Here is a 12,827-nt window from a genome sequence, read left to right on the forward strand (position 1 = left end):
ACCTGGATGGCTCAGCCAGTTAAGTGCCTGCCTTCTGTGAGGGGGTGGTGTCTGTCATGATCTCAGGGTCCTGGGATCAAGCCCCACATTCTCCTCTCTCTGCATCAGTGGGGATGATGCAATGTCTCTTCTCCCGCTCCCCCTGCTTGTGCTCTCTCACTCTGTTAAATAAAATCTTCTTTAAAAAATAAAAAATAAGGGATGCCTGGGTGGCTCAGCACCTTCGGCTCAGGACGTGATCCTGGAGTGCCACCTGGAGTCCCACATCCATCTCCCTGCATGGAGCCTGCTTCTCCCTCTGCCTATGTCTCTGACTCTCTCTGTATGTCTCTCATGAATAAATTTTAAAGATCTTTAAAATAAATAATAATAAAAAGGTTAAAATGAAAACTAAAAATCTAAAAAAAAAGAAAACTAAAAATCTGGAGTCCCAGGCCTGTCAGCTTCCAGAACTATCTCCCAGTCCTGCTTTCACACCTTAAGAGTGACCTTGGATTTTATTTATTTTTTTTTAAATATTTTTTCTTTATTTATTTATGATAGTCACAGAGAGAGAGAGAGAGAGAGGCAGAGGCAAAGGGAGAAGCAGGCTCCATCCACCGGGAGCCCGACGTGGGATTCAATCCCAGGTCTCCAGGATCGCGCCCTGGGCCAAAGGCAGGCGCCAAACCGCTGCGCCACCCAGGGATCCCGACCTTGGATTTTAAAGATCAAGTGAGGTAACTTTGTGAAAGCACTTTGCAGACTGTGAAAGCTCCTCAGAAATGCAGAAGTGCTGGCATCCCACTCATCCTTCCATCCCTAGCCACAGTCCCCATTGATGTTCTTTACATATGTATATAAACCATATATGCAAACAGAATATTTTTTAAAGATTTTTTTATTTTAGAGAAAGGGGGGGTGTTGGAGAGTCTCAAGAAGATGCCCCTCTGAGTGCGGAGCCCCACATCGTGCTGGAGCTCACAACCCTGAGATCATGACCTGAGCTAAAATCAAGAGTCCAATGCACTCAACCAACTGAGCCACCCAGGAGCCTCTATAAACAGGATATTTTAGCAGTAGAGTGATATTTCTTATTCACTTGAGGTTTTTGTCTTATCAGTACTTCCTAATTTTCCTTCACTGTACATATATTACTTATGTACGATGGAAAAGCAATATTATACAAGTTAACATATAACAATATTATACAAGTTTACATATAAAACCCGTCTTGATTGAAGGAAAAACCAAAAAAATGAAATCTTTGTCAAATTATAAAGTGGATTTCTGTAAAATTTCACACATTCTTTTAACTTCTAAAACTTATTGAGTATAAAATTGCCTCCCTTCCCTGCAAAAAAGAGAAAGTTCACATATATAGTATATAAAGCCCGCAACCACCCCCCAGGCAAAGATCAAACAGCAATTGCCTTCATCCTCCCTGCTCCCACCCCTGGGGACCCCAGCTTCCCGTGGAAAACCTCCTCAACAAGGTGAGCAGGTCCATGGAAGTCCCAGGGCCCCATTTCTGGGACAGGAGGCAAAAAGCAAAGAGGCTGTTGTATCAGTCACTTTATTGCATCCAGGACATATCAGAGTCCAGACCACCCCTATGTCCAACCCCAATGACCTCCTCCCTTCAGTACCTCTTTGGCCTTTGTATAGGCTTTTCCCTTTGGCTGGAATGCCCCTTTTCATCTGCAAACTCCTATTCACACTTTCCAACCCAAGCTTGTGAGGTGGCAAGCAGCACTGATTATTCCCTCCTCAGTACTTCCCCTGATGGGGTCATTCCAATTTTAAAGCTCTCATCATCCTGCATTAACCCACAGGACCCAGCTGGTAGCCTGCCTCTGAGCAGAGGCCCAGGAAACACTGAAAGGATAACTGAATCAAGAACAAGGAAACCAGGAGAGAGGCTAGGAACAGGATGTGTGGGACATAGAGGCCAGAGCTAGAAAGGTGGGGGCTCCCTACGTGAGACAGTAACTGAGGTGTGGGCACTAGGGGGGATCCATTTCTACCTAGCACAATCTTCCACCTTTGGAGACTCTCCAGAACTCCAAAACTCCAGGCTGGAGCTCAAGGAATGTTAAGGTCCTCCATTCATTCCCTATCCACCAATGAAATCTGGGTAGAGGGGGAGCTGCTGAGCCCTCTTCTGCCTCTCAGCTCAAACCTGGTTCTGGCCTAAATTCTACCCTCACTCTGTCCTCTCAGTTGATCTGGAAGCTCCAAACCAGGGTCCTGCCCCCAGCTGGTCCCTGATCCTCACCCCTGGTGAGAGGCACTGGGGGGAGAGGCAAACCAGGCGGGCCTGCATCTTTATCTCTTTTCTCCTCCCAGGGCTGAGGGCTGGGGCAGGCCCAGGAGTAGAGCCCAGCAGCCCCTAGCCAATCCCCAAATCCAAGGGCTGGCCGGTACCGTCATCGGCAGCTGAGGCGTTCACAGAAAGTCACCGCAGGCCAGACACAAACAACTTTACCAGGCCCTTATTCCCACCTGGAGGCAAGCCCGGACCCCTGGGCTCCCTCGACACCTCCCTCCCTACCGGCAGCCACCCCCCTCACTGGGTCTTCCGGTTGAGTTTGCGCCGCACCAGCTGGCTCAGCAGGAACGCGGTCAGGACACTGCTGCCCACCGTGAGCAGGAAGAGGCCAGAGAAGTTGTGAGGCCAGCGGGCGTGCAGAGGCTCATAGATGGGCCGCCGGGCCTCGTAGTCCAGGGCCACGGCCTCCAGCTGAGCCAGGGTGCACAGCACCAGGAATACGTGGAAGAGCTGGTGGCCCTGGCCAAAGACGTGGCAGCTGCCAGGAAACCAGCGCTCAGGCACGAAGGCTGAGAAGAAAGCAGCAGCCAGCAGGAAGAAGACCACCTGGCACTTGTGGTAGAGAAGAGCTGGGTCATCTGCCGTGGGGTCGGGGGACACCAGGATGCGGTGCACCACGGGGCTGATGTCCAGCGCGTAGGCCAGCGCCGAGGGCACCTCCTGGCAAGTGCGGCCCAGCAGGCCAGGTTTCTGACTATACTTGTTGTAGCAGGAGCCGGTGCAAGAAAGCCAGGCGAGAAAGGCGGCCGTGGGCAGGAAGACGGTCTGCACCTGGGCGTGCCAGGCGGGCTCGATGGCGTAGTAGAAGTGCGCCAGGGCGCTGCCGAACTGGTACACGGCCACGCCCACGTAGTCCAGGAAGAAGAAGCTGTAATGCCAGAACTCGGACTTGGCCTGCAGGAGGTGAGCCAAGGCACTGAGGGAGAGGTAGGTGAAGGACGCGAGGACAATGATGAAGAGGGGCAGGGCGTGTGGGTCTCCCCAGAAGTCCACGGTCCCCGCAAAGATGGCCAGGCGCAGCAGCAGCACCAGGGCGGCCAGCAGGTGGGTCCAGACGTTCACCGCCTCGTTGTGCTGCTGGAACAGCGTGCGGAAGTAGAAGCGCCAGGTCTGATGCAGCGGCCGGTAGCCCACGTAGATGTACGGCTTCCAGAAGAGGGGTGGCACCTCGGCTCGGTCCACCGTGAAGACAGGCTCCGGCTGCCCGGACGGCTGCGGCTCCTGGTGGGCCTGCCGCAAGGTGGGCAGGAGATGGCTGAGCTTCTGGGCCACCATCGTGGCCATGGCTGTGGGCCAGGCAGGGAGCTGGGGGAGAGGCCAGAGCAGACTCAGGGCACTGGTGTCCTTGCCCCTTGCCCACCATGAGCAACAGCTGGGAGGCTCTGGAGCCCACTTCTTACTCCCTCCTTCCCGCCCCCTTTGTCCCTACACTGAGTTTCGGAAGAGAGGAGTCATCCTAAGGAAGATCACAGCTCTGCCCCTATGACTGTTCTGCTCCCTGATGCGTCCCAAGTGCCCAGAACAGTGCCTGGCATGCTGTACGTGCTCAATCCATGCCTGAGGGATGAGTTAAGGAGACTCACTACGTCAGCCACTTCCACTCCAGTCTAGGTTTACACAAGCTGTTCCTTCTGCCTGAGACATTTTCCTCATCTTGCCTACTCGGTAAACTCCTAATCCTCCTTCAAAACCCACTTCTTCTGTGATCCTTTCCCTGGCCCCCTGAACCTCTGACAATGACCTTGCTACTTGAGTGCCTACCATAAGATACCCATCCTTTGGCCATTATAACATTTTTCACGGGCATTAAAATTGTTCATGTGAGCCCACCAATGGTAGGCAGTTAGTCTCATTATTTTCTGAACCCCAGGGGCTTAGCAGGTAGCTGGCACTCGGTGTTTGTTGAATCAAAGAACACAATAACATCTCGGTAACACTTTACACCCTTAAAGCCCCCAACTCAAAAAGCCACTTTTTTTCCTGAAGTCCCCAGTTAACAACTAATTCTATAAAAACAGCCCTTTCCCTCAGCCACACCTCCACTCTAAAGAGCCCTCCTCCAGCCTTTCCACTCTCACCCACAGTTGCTAATTTCAAAGAAATCAAATCTAATCCCTCACCCAGGCATTCAAGATGCTGCTCCTACCCTCATTTCCCACCTAACCCAAATATCACACCCTCTGCCAACTTCCTTTCCTGCCACTGAAAGGCTTTAGGGCCAGTTCAAACTGCTACCTCCAGGGGATCCCCTTACTGCCCCCATGCACTCTTCCTGTATAGGTTATACAGTATATATATAAACCATATTCATTCATTCACTCATTCATTCATTCCATCATTTGCTGATTTAGCAAACACCTACTGAGCCCTTCCTCTGCCTCAGGTCCTGTGCTGGGTCCAGGGAAGGGCAGAGAGGAAAAAGATTTGATCCCTGCCCCCAGGATGCCTGAGTGGCTCAGCAGTTGAGCATCTGCCTTTACCTCAGGACATAATCCTGGAGTCCCAGGAACAAATCCTGCATCGGGCTCCCAGCATGGATCCTGCTTCTACCTCTGCCTGTGTCTCTGCTTCTCTCTCTCTCTGTGTCTCTCATGAATGAATAAATAAATAAATAAATAAATAAATAAATAAATAATAAATAAATAAATAAAACCTTTAAAAAAAATGATCCCTGCCCCCAGGAACTTCATGGTATGGTGGAGATTATCGATGGAAAACAAATCATAGCAAATGCTTATACAGTACTTGCTACGTGCCAAACACCATTTTGTTTTTGTTTTTCACAAGATACACAGAGAGAGAGGCAGAGACATAGGCAAAGGGAGAGGCAGGCTCCCTGCGGGGAGCCCAATGCAGGACTCAATCCCAGGACCCGGGGATCATGACCTGAGCCAAAGGCAGACACTCAACTACAGACACCCAGGCACCCCTGTGCCAGACACCGTTTTAAGCACTTGATATATAACTGACTCACTTATGCTTCAGAACACCCTGTACATAGGTACTATCATTATTCCCATTTTGCAGATAAGAAACTGAGGCAGGGAGACATTAAGGACCCTGCCCACCATGTAGCTAGGAAGTGGCAGAGGCACAATCTGAACTCAGTTTGCAATCATAACTAAACTACCCTTTTTGGGATCCCTGGGTGGCTCAGCGGTTTAGCACCTGCCTTTGGCCCAGGGCACGATCCTGGAGTCCCGGGATCGAGTTCTGCATCGGACTCCCGGCATGGAGCCTGCTTCTCCCTCTGCCTGTGTCTCTGCCTCTCTCTCTCTCTCTCTATGTCTATCATAAATAAATAAATAAATAAATAAATAAATAAATAAATAAATAAATAAATAAATAAATCTTAAGTAAATTAAAAAAATAAATAAATAAACTGCCCTTTGTAAGACAAGGTGGCAAGTGCTATTAACCATTTCATAGTTACTCTCTAGATACTTTTGTCTGAAACCAGTTGCTTAATTCAGGCTTATCATCATTCACTGTGTCATTCATTAAATCAAATATCTATTGGGTGGCTGGGTGGCTCAACTGGTTAAGCCTCTGCCTTTGTTTCAGGTCATGATCCCAGGGTTCTGGGTTAGAGCCCCACATCAGGCTCCCTGCTTCTCCCTCTCCCCACCTCCCCTTCTGTGTTCTCTCATGTTCTCTCTCTCAAATAAATAAATCTTAAAAAAAAAAGGCAAATATCAATTGAAACACTAGCACCTGCCCAGACAACTCCCACCCCTCCAATAAATTCCCTCCAACAAGCTCGTTTGGCTCGGCACCCTGGTTTTCTGTCCATCTTTCTTTCTTTTTTTTTTTTTTCTGTCCATCTTTCATCAGATATTTATCGCAACTACCTTGGCACCAGTCACTGTAAGAGGCAAGGAGATCCAGGCAGGACAGAGCACTCATGTCTCTGCCACCAGCAGCACCATAATCACCCCCAAGGCCCCTGCACACAGCCAAGTAAACGCAGGGAGCTTGCCATGCCAAGGCACTATCAAGTCAAGCCCCCAGCCCACCTTCCTCCTCACCCTAGCCTGACCTGCATCCCTAAGCCCCCCTGCGTTACACTTCCCAAGTCAGCTCTGGTCTCTGGCCTCTCCTAGTCCAATGAGGAGGCAGTAGTTAAACAAGTCACCACAATATCGCACAGGGGATGCTTCCGACAGGGGAGTGCAGGGCCCTTCCACTTCTCATTCCCCAGACAGCCTGGCAGAGGTCAGGGCTAGAAAGCAGATCTTGCTGGCCACTTCCACCCATGACAGCCTCCTAGCCTGCCTTGCTAATGGAGGAGCCAGCTCTGGAGGGCCTCTCCTCCCCAAGAGACTGGGGAGCCTCTACCCTTGTCTACAACTCTGGCCTTCCAACTCAGAACCTCGGGAAGCCAGAAAAGGCCTCTGAAAGTGTCTCATGTAGCACCTTTGTTTTACACTGAGGAAACAAGAGTCCAGAGACAGAAAGGCCTCCTACGGAGTTGCCCAATCCAGCAAGGTTCCCATTCCACGACAAGGGAAAAGACCCTGGAATGATAATTTGTGATGGTGGCCTAGTTCCTGGGTCCCTGTGATCCATCAAATCTAGTCCAAGGCTCCATACCCCACTCAGAACTTCCCAAGTCATAACAGCCTATTAAAGGCTCTGAGAAGTCCTGCAGCAAAGAAAGCCGCTTCACTTTGTTGAACCCACATTTGTCAAGCCTACCTGACCAAGGATTCTTTTCCTGGTGATAATTATATTATAAAGCCAGCTGCAATGTAAGTGTTTAATATATGCTCACTCTTTATAACCTTGTTGTAATTAATTCTCATAACTAGCCTGTTGAGGTAGGCATTATGCCCATTTTATTTTGGAGGATACTGAAATTCAGAGAGGTTAGAGGCGCTCCTTCCCCAAGATGCACATGCACACACACATGCATGTGTACACACACACACACACACACATACACACACACACACTACCCTGCCTCCTGTCATGCCAATCTGTATTCCATGGAACTACTTTAGAAAATAATAGTCTAGGGGATCCCTGGGTGGCTCAGTGGTTTAGCCCCTGCCTTCAGCCCAGGTCATGATCCTGGAGACCTGGGATCAAGTCCCACGTCAGGCTCCTTGCATGGAGCCTGCTTCTCCCTCTGCCTATGTCTCTGCCTCTCTGTTTCTCATGAATAAATAAAAAATCTTAAAAAAAAATAATAATAGTCTAAAGCAGGTAGCCAAGGCCCTTTCCACAAACTTTTTTTATAAATTTATTTTTTATTGGTGTTCACCTTTCCACAAATTATCTCCTTAGTCTTCTAGCAACTGACATGCATCCAGGGACCTCAGTCTCCCCACGTTACCAGCCATCCACTGGCTCTCTACCAATGAAGCCCTAGCTCACAGCTACTCCTCAGGTGCTGATAGCTTACTCAGGGCCCTCCTCCTCCTCCAGACACATTTGGGGCCTAAGCACAGAACCCAGAGGCTACATACTGGGATAGATATCCTGCTCCCTACTTCCTTTAGACCTCACCCCAAGGCCCCATCCCATCTGGATAGGTCTATTTTCAGAACTGGTTCCCATCTCCTGACTCCATGGAAAGGGGCTCTGAGTCCAGGGGAAAGCAACAGATGTGGGGTCCAGCATGAGCTGGAAAGAGGAGGTAAGTATCCACCGGCCACCCTCAGAGAATCCTCTGAGCCATCTGCCCCTCCAGGCTGCCAGGACCTGCCTATTTCAGGCCACCCTCCATGGCCCCCTCCAAACCTAGGTTACCTAGGGGTTTTTTTCGAGCCTGGGGACTGATGACTTCCGCTGTGGGACTGGGCAAATTCACCAGATGCCAAGCACTGGGTGGCACTTCCACAGGTGAGGGTCCCTAGGGGCGGGGCTTCCAAGGACTGGAGGTGTCTTATGTGATGTCACCAGAGGGTGGGGCTGAAGAAAACCTCCACCTGTCCCTCCCCCGCAACACCATTCCCACACTGCTCAAATCCCCAGCTAAACACTGTCCTCCTACCTCGGCCTCAGCTGCAGAAGGAAGCTCAGCATTCACCACATGAAGCATCTGGGGAAACCCAAGGCTGGCTAAAATGTTGTGACTTACCCAAGGTTCACACAGCAAGGAGGGCAAAGCTGGGCTGAGACCAGGTGACCAGGGCCTGGTTGATGGAGGTCAGGCAAACTGGATTGGCTTCTGTTCCCTATTCACCAAGAATCATAATGGAAAGAAGTTAGAAATAAAGGAGAAAACAGACACCGTAAAGGCTCACGAAGGAGATGGGACTTCAGATTCGGAAAAACCAAGTTTGACGCCTGTCTCCATAACATGCTAGCTGTGACATGCTAAGACAAGTGACTCACCTTCTCTGATCTTTAGCTCCCTCATGGCAATTATAATATCTACAGCACAGATTGTTGTAAAGATTGAACTCATTAGAATAAAGTTTTAGCACAGTTTAGGGACTGGATAAATATGCTACTATTGTTAGTTATTAATAGTAGTAACTAACTATTATTAATGGTAGTAGTATTCGAATTACCCCCAGCCCAAGAGATTTGGTTGACATCCTCAAAAAAAACTGTCTTCTTCTTAGCCTTCATAGCTGGTTCCACTGGATTTGGGGTCTTGAGTTAACTGTGTCTCTTGTGACGTTTTCCTTTCTCTGAGGATGCATGTAAGGACCAGGAAATCTGGCTAGTTTGAACTTCTGGGGACACTGATCTTATTTAATAATTGAATTCTCCTCAGCATAGCCCATTCAGAGTAACCCCTCTAGATTCACAGAGCCCTAAAGATTCGTACTTGTGCTGCACAGACCCAAGACAAGCGCTGGGAAGAGAAGCCACCAGGGAAAGGGTCTCGATTTCAGCTGCTCCATCCCCCAGGAGGAGGGTAAAGGGGATGGACCACGCTAGCAGGTGATCCAAAAGGCATGTGGCCTGGCCAGGGCAGGTCTTGCTGGTTCGAGAGGCTTCCAGGTTGGCTGAGCCTCAGAACTGAGATCTCCAGGGCCCAAGTGGGAGTTCCTGTCAGAGAAGCTCTGTCTTCCTCTGCCTTCCCCCCTCACATTCCTCTTTCCCTAAACACAAGGTCAACCTCCTCATCTAGCTCCTCAACCAAGGCTTGCCCCAGTTCCTCCTGGTCTCCACCTGACATACAGTCAAAGAGTCCCCTAAACTCCTGGGGGCAAAACAGATGACGGGGTTATGGGGATGGGGCCGTAAACAGATGTCCAAGTGGGAGAGCCCTAGGTTATATCCATCCCATAGACTTTAGTGCACGTGGCAGGCAAAACGCTACAGGGCTGGTGGAGGAAGCAGACTCCCTGCCCCGACTGGGCTCAGCCACACAAATGAAATGCCTTATGGGCCAGGGAAAACCCAGCCCCAGAGAAGCCACCCAGGTGCTGACTGTGCAGAAGTGTAGACAGCTGATGCCCCAAGAGAGGATGTCACTCACCTCCGGCAGACTATCTCAAGAGAAGCCAGGTCCCCATTTTTATGTGAGGATGGGATTTCAGGTCTGAAACTTATCAGCTGTGTGACTTTGCTTTCCAGTCCCTTAGCCTCTCTGAGCCTAGTTCCTCATTCATAATCGAAGGAGAGTAATAGCTACCCCTTGGGCTCTTGTGAAAGCAAAACAAAGTTCTAAATGGAAGGTGTTGGCTCCGGCACAGCGCGCGACCCTGCTATTTTTGTTAGGTTCTGGTCCTGGCTCAGCCATTCACTCCCTGTGTGACCTCGGACAAGTCACAGGACAAGTCACAATTTGATACCCCTCTTGGCCCTGTTTCTCCGAATATCAAAGGAGAGAATAAATTTATCAGCAACATCAAAGGGCCCATCAGACCCGGAGACATTCTAATTGTTTTAGGCCTACTGTGTGCCAGGTGTTGGAGCTTCAGCAGTGAACAAAGCAGTTAAAACACATCCCTCAGGGGGCAGCCCCAGTAGCTCAACCAACCAAAGGTGGTTTAGCGCCACCTTTGGCCCAGGCCTGATCCTGGAGGCCGGGATCAAGTCCCGCATCCGGCTCCCTGCATGGAACCTGCTTGTGTCTCTGCCTCTCTGTCTCCCTCCCTCTCCCTCTCCCTCTCCCTCTCCTCTTCCCTCTCCCTCTCCCTCTCCCTCTCCCTCTCCCTCTCCCTCTCTCTCTCTCTCTGCCTCTCATAAATAAAATAAAATCTTAAAAAAAAAAAAAACACATCCCTCATGGAACCAATAGCCCAGACAATTAACATCTAAGAGTAAGAACTAAGGATATTAATACCCTGCCCACTTGGAGCATAATAGCTTAAGGAAAAAATTCCTAACTATTAGGAGTATTAACTGTTTATAATTCCACTTTCTCTCTTGCCTCCATCTGGGCACACAAAATATCCATTGTTACTTCTCTGGGCCCTGATTTTTCAGCACACTCCCTTAAAGACAACTTTATCTTGCCAGAAAAGACAAAGTCTAACCTCAGATAAAAATAATAGTTAAGGCAGCAGGGAAGCCTGGCTGGCTCAGTAGGTATAGCCTGTGACTCTTGATCTCAGGGTTGTGAGTTCAAGCCGCAGGTTGGCGTGACACCTACTTAAAAATAATAAATCACAACAACAATAATAGCCAAACTAGACCTGTGTTAATACAGGAGTTGTTAGAGATAAATGTTCGTGCGGGGTCCTGCAAGGACAATGTCATGTAAGAGCCCAAAATATTATTAATAAGATTAGGCACTGACATTAGTAATTTACAGTGGCTTGCTGTTTACGAAGAACTTTCACACACATTTCATGTCTCCCTCAAATCACCTTTGAACCTCCACGTAAGCTGGTGTCACAGCCCAAGAAGCAGAATGGCGGGGCACATCATCTGCCTCTCAAACCAGTGCTCTTGCCCTTCATCCGCTGCAGTCAACTCCCAGGCATCCAGTGGGTGGCCACAGATTACACAAAGTTTTCATCCCTGGCTGGCCTCCCGATCTCCCAGCAACTGGGTCACCTCCCTCAATGCAAACCAATTCCCCAACTCGGCAGAATGTGTTAAAAAAAAAAAAAAAAAAAGTCCTTCCACTTCTTCCAAAACTGAACGGAAATCATTTTTGTTTTTTTGTCACTGCGCTCTGGGCCTCCGTTTGTGATCAGAGTAGAGTCAGTAACTCAAAGGAGCCCTTCTGTGGAACTGAGACTCCCTAATGCTGAGGACAAGGAGGAACCAGTGAGAGGAAAGCAGGCTCAGAGAGGTTGGGCGAGCTGCCTGGAGTCACCCAGCACACGGGATGGGAAAGGGGGTCAGCTTCCACCACCGGCCAGCGAGAGCCCCTCCGCTCAGGTAAACTGAGGCTGGAGTGCGGCGGCCTCTGGCCAACAGGCTCAGAGGCGGCACAAGCCCCTTGCCGTCTGGGGCTGGAACCCTGTCCCGCAGGAGCTAAAACCTAAGGTCCTGCCTGGGCCCTCCGACCAGGTGCAGCCAGGCTCTGGGGATCCTCTAACTCTCCGCCTCCCCCGCCGTGGCCTGCCCAGGCCCCTCATCAGGCCAGGCCTGCACGGGCGGCCCCCGGGACCTCCGGGGGTCCCCAACGCCTGCAGGCTCCGGGCAAGCGCTAGGGGCGAAGTGGGGCCCCCCTCCCCCTCCCGGGTCGTGGAACCTCCCTGCTCCCCGACCCCGAGCCAGGCTTCCGCATCCCAACCCGCCTAGGCGTCCCCCAAGCGGGGCCCCTCCCTCACACCATACGGCTCCAGGTACTTGCGCCGCTCGCGCCCCGGAGTCTCCCGAGACGCGCCCGCAGTGGCAGCAGCGAGGCCCCGGCCTCTCCCGCTCGCGGCCACCACGGCCCGCCCAGGCCGCCGTCCGCCCTGCGCACCCCGCCCCCGGTGCTCGGCTCCAGCGGGCCCCCGCAGCCTCCCGCTCTCACCCGGGCGCCGCCCCCCGCCCCCCGCGAGCGCCCGGGTACCTGCGGCGGGGCGGCCGGCTCCGATCCCGGCCCTGAGCGCCCCGGGACCTGCGGCAGATAAAGGGGCCGCGGTGGTCCCGCCCCGGGCCGCGCAGGGGGCGGGGCGGGGCGGCGGGCGGGGCCTGGAGGGCCCCCCCACCCGGGGGCGCCGCGCCGCGGGGGTGCGGGGGGCCCACGTGCCGGAGGAAAGCAGAAGCTCTCGCCCGAGCCCCCCCCCACTGGGCGGGCCCCGCTCCCGCCGCCGCCGCGGAGCCCCAGCTCCGGAGTCGGGGTGGCGGCGCGGGCGGGTGTGGCCGGAGCGCCCGGTGCGCCCGCGGGGTCCGCCCCCCCCCAGCCGCCGGGTCCGCGCCTCCGCTCGCGAGGCTTCCTGTGCTTGCGATGGGCCTGGCGCCCCCATCTTCGTCTCTTGGCCTGGGGAGCCCCACCCCGCCTCTGCACCCCCGTCTTCTTCAAGTTCCCACCCCGTGGGCCGCTTCCCCCGGTTGGCCAGCGCAAGGCGTGATGTTTGAACCTCTATTAAAACCCCCCACTTTCTACTCCCCAGTGTAACATCTCCCCCCCAGGATGGGAGCACCCAAAGGGTGAAGGATCCCTCAG

At 52.2% G+C, this 12,827-nt stretch overlaps 1 protein-coding gene across 3 annotated transcripts; it reads right to left on the reverse strand.

Moving 5' to 3' along the window:
• Positions 1 to 862: 862 nt before the first annotated feature.
• Positions 863 to 12,495, reverse strand: PAQR7 (progestin and adipoQ receptor family member 7). 3 transcript variants are annotated; one of them, XM_055332884.1, is made up of 3 exons: positions 12,231 to 12,495; positions 8,397 to 8,493; positions 863 to 3,616 (listed from the first exon to the last, which is right to left on the reverse strand). In XM_055332884.1, the coding sequence occupies exon 3, from the start codon at positions 3,593 to 3,595 to the stop codon at positions 2,549 to 2,551; it is 1,047 nt and encodes a 348-aa protein (XP_055188859.1). In that variant the 5' UTR covers positions 3,596 to 3,616; positions 8,397 to 8,493; positions 12,231 to 12,495; the 3' UTR covers positions 863 to 2,548. The 3 variants fall into 3 exon arrangements, with proteins under 3 accessions (XP_055188859.1, XP_055188861.1, XP_055188860.1); XM_055332886.1 differs by lacking the exon at positions 12,231 to 12,495 and adding an exon at positions 12,004 to 12,033; XM_055332885.1 differs by lacking the exon at positions 12,231 to 12,495 and adding an exon at positions 11,089 to 11,251.
• Positions 12,496 to 12,827: the final 332 nt, after the last annotated feature.

This window comes from Nyctereutes procyonoides, unplaced genomic scaffold (assembly GCF_905146905.1).
Source record: "Nyctereutes procyonoides isolate TBG_1078 unplaced genomic scaffold, NYPRO_anot_genome, whole genome shotgun sequence".
Classification (NCBI taxonomy): domain Eukaryota; kingdom Metazoa; phylum Chordata; class Mammalia; order Carnivora; family Canidae; genus Nyctereutes; species Nyctereutes procyonoides.

Excerpts from the sequence above, each read along its gene's own strand:
- PAQR7 (XM_055332884.1), bottom strand. The coding sequence starts at position 3,595 with ATGGCCACGATGGTGGCCCAGAAGCTCAGCCATCTCCTGCCCACCTTG.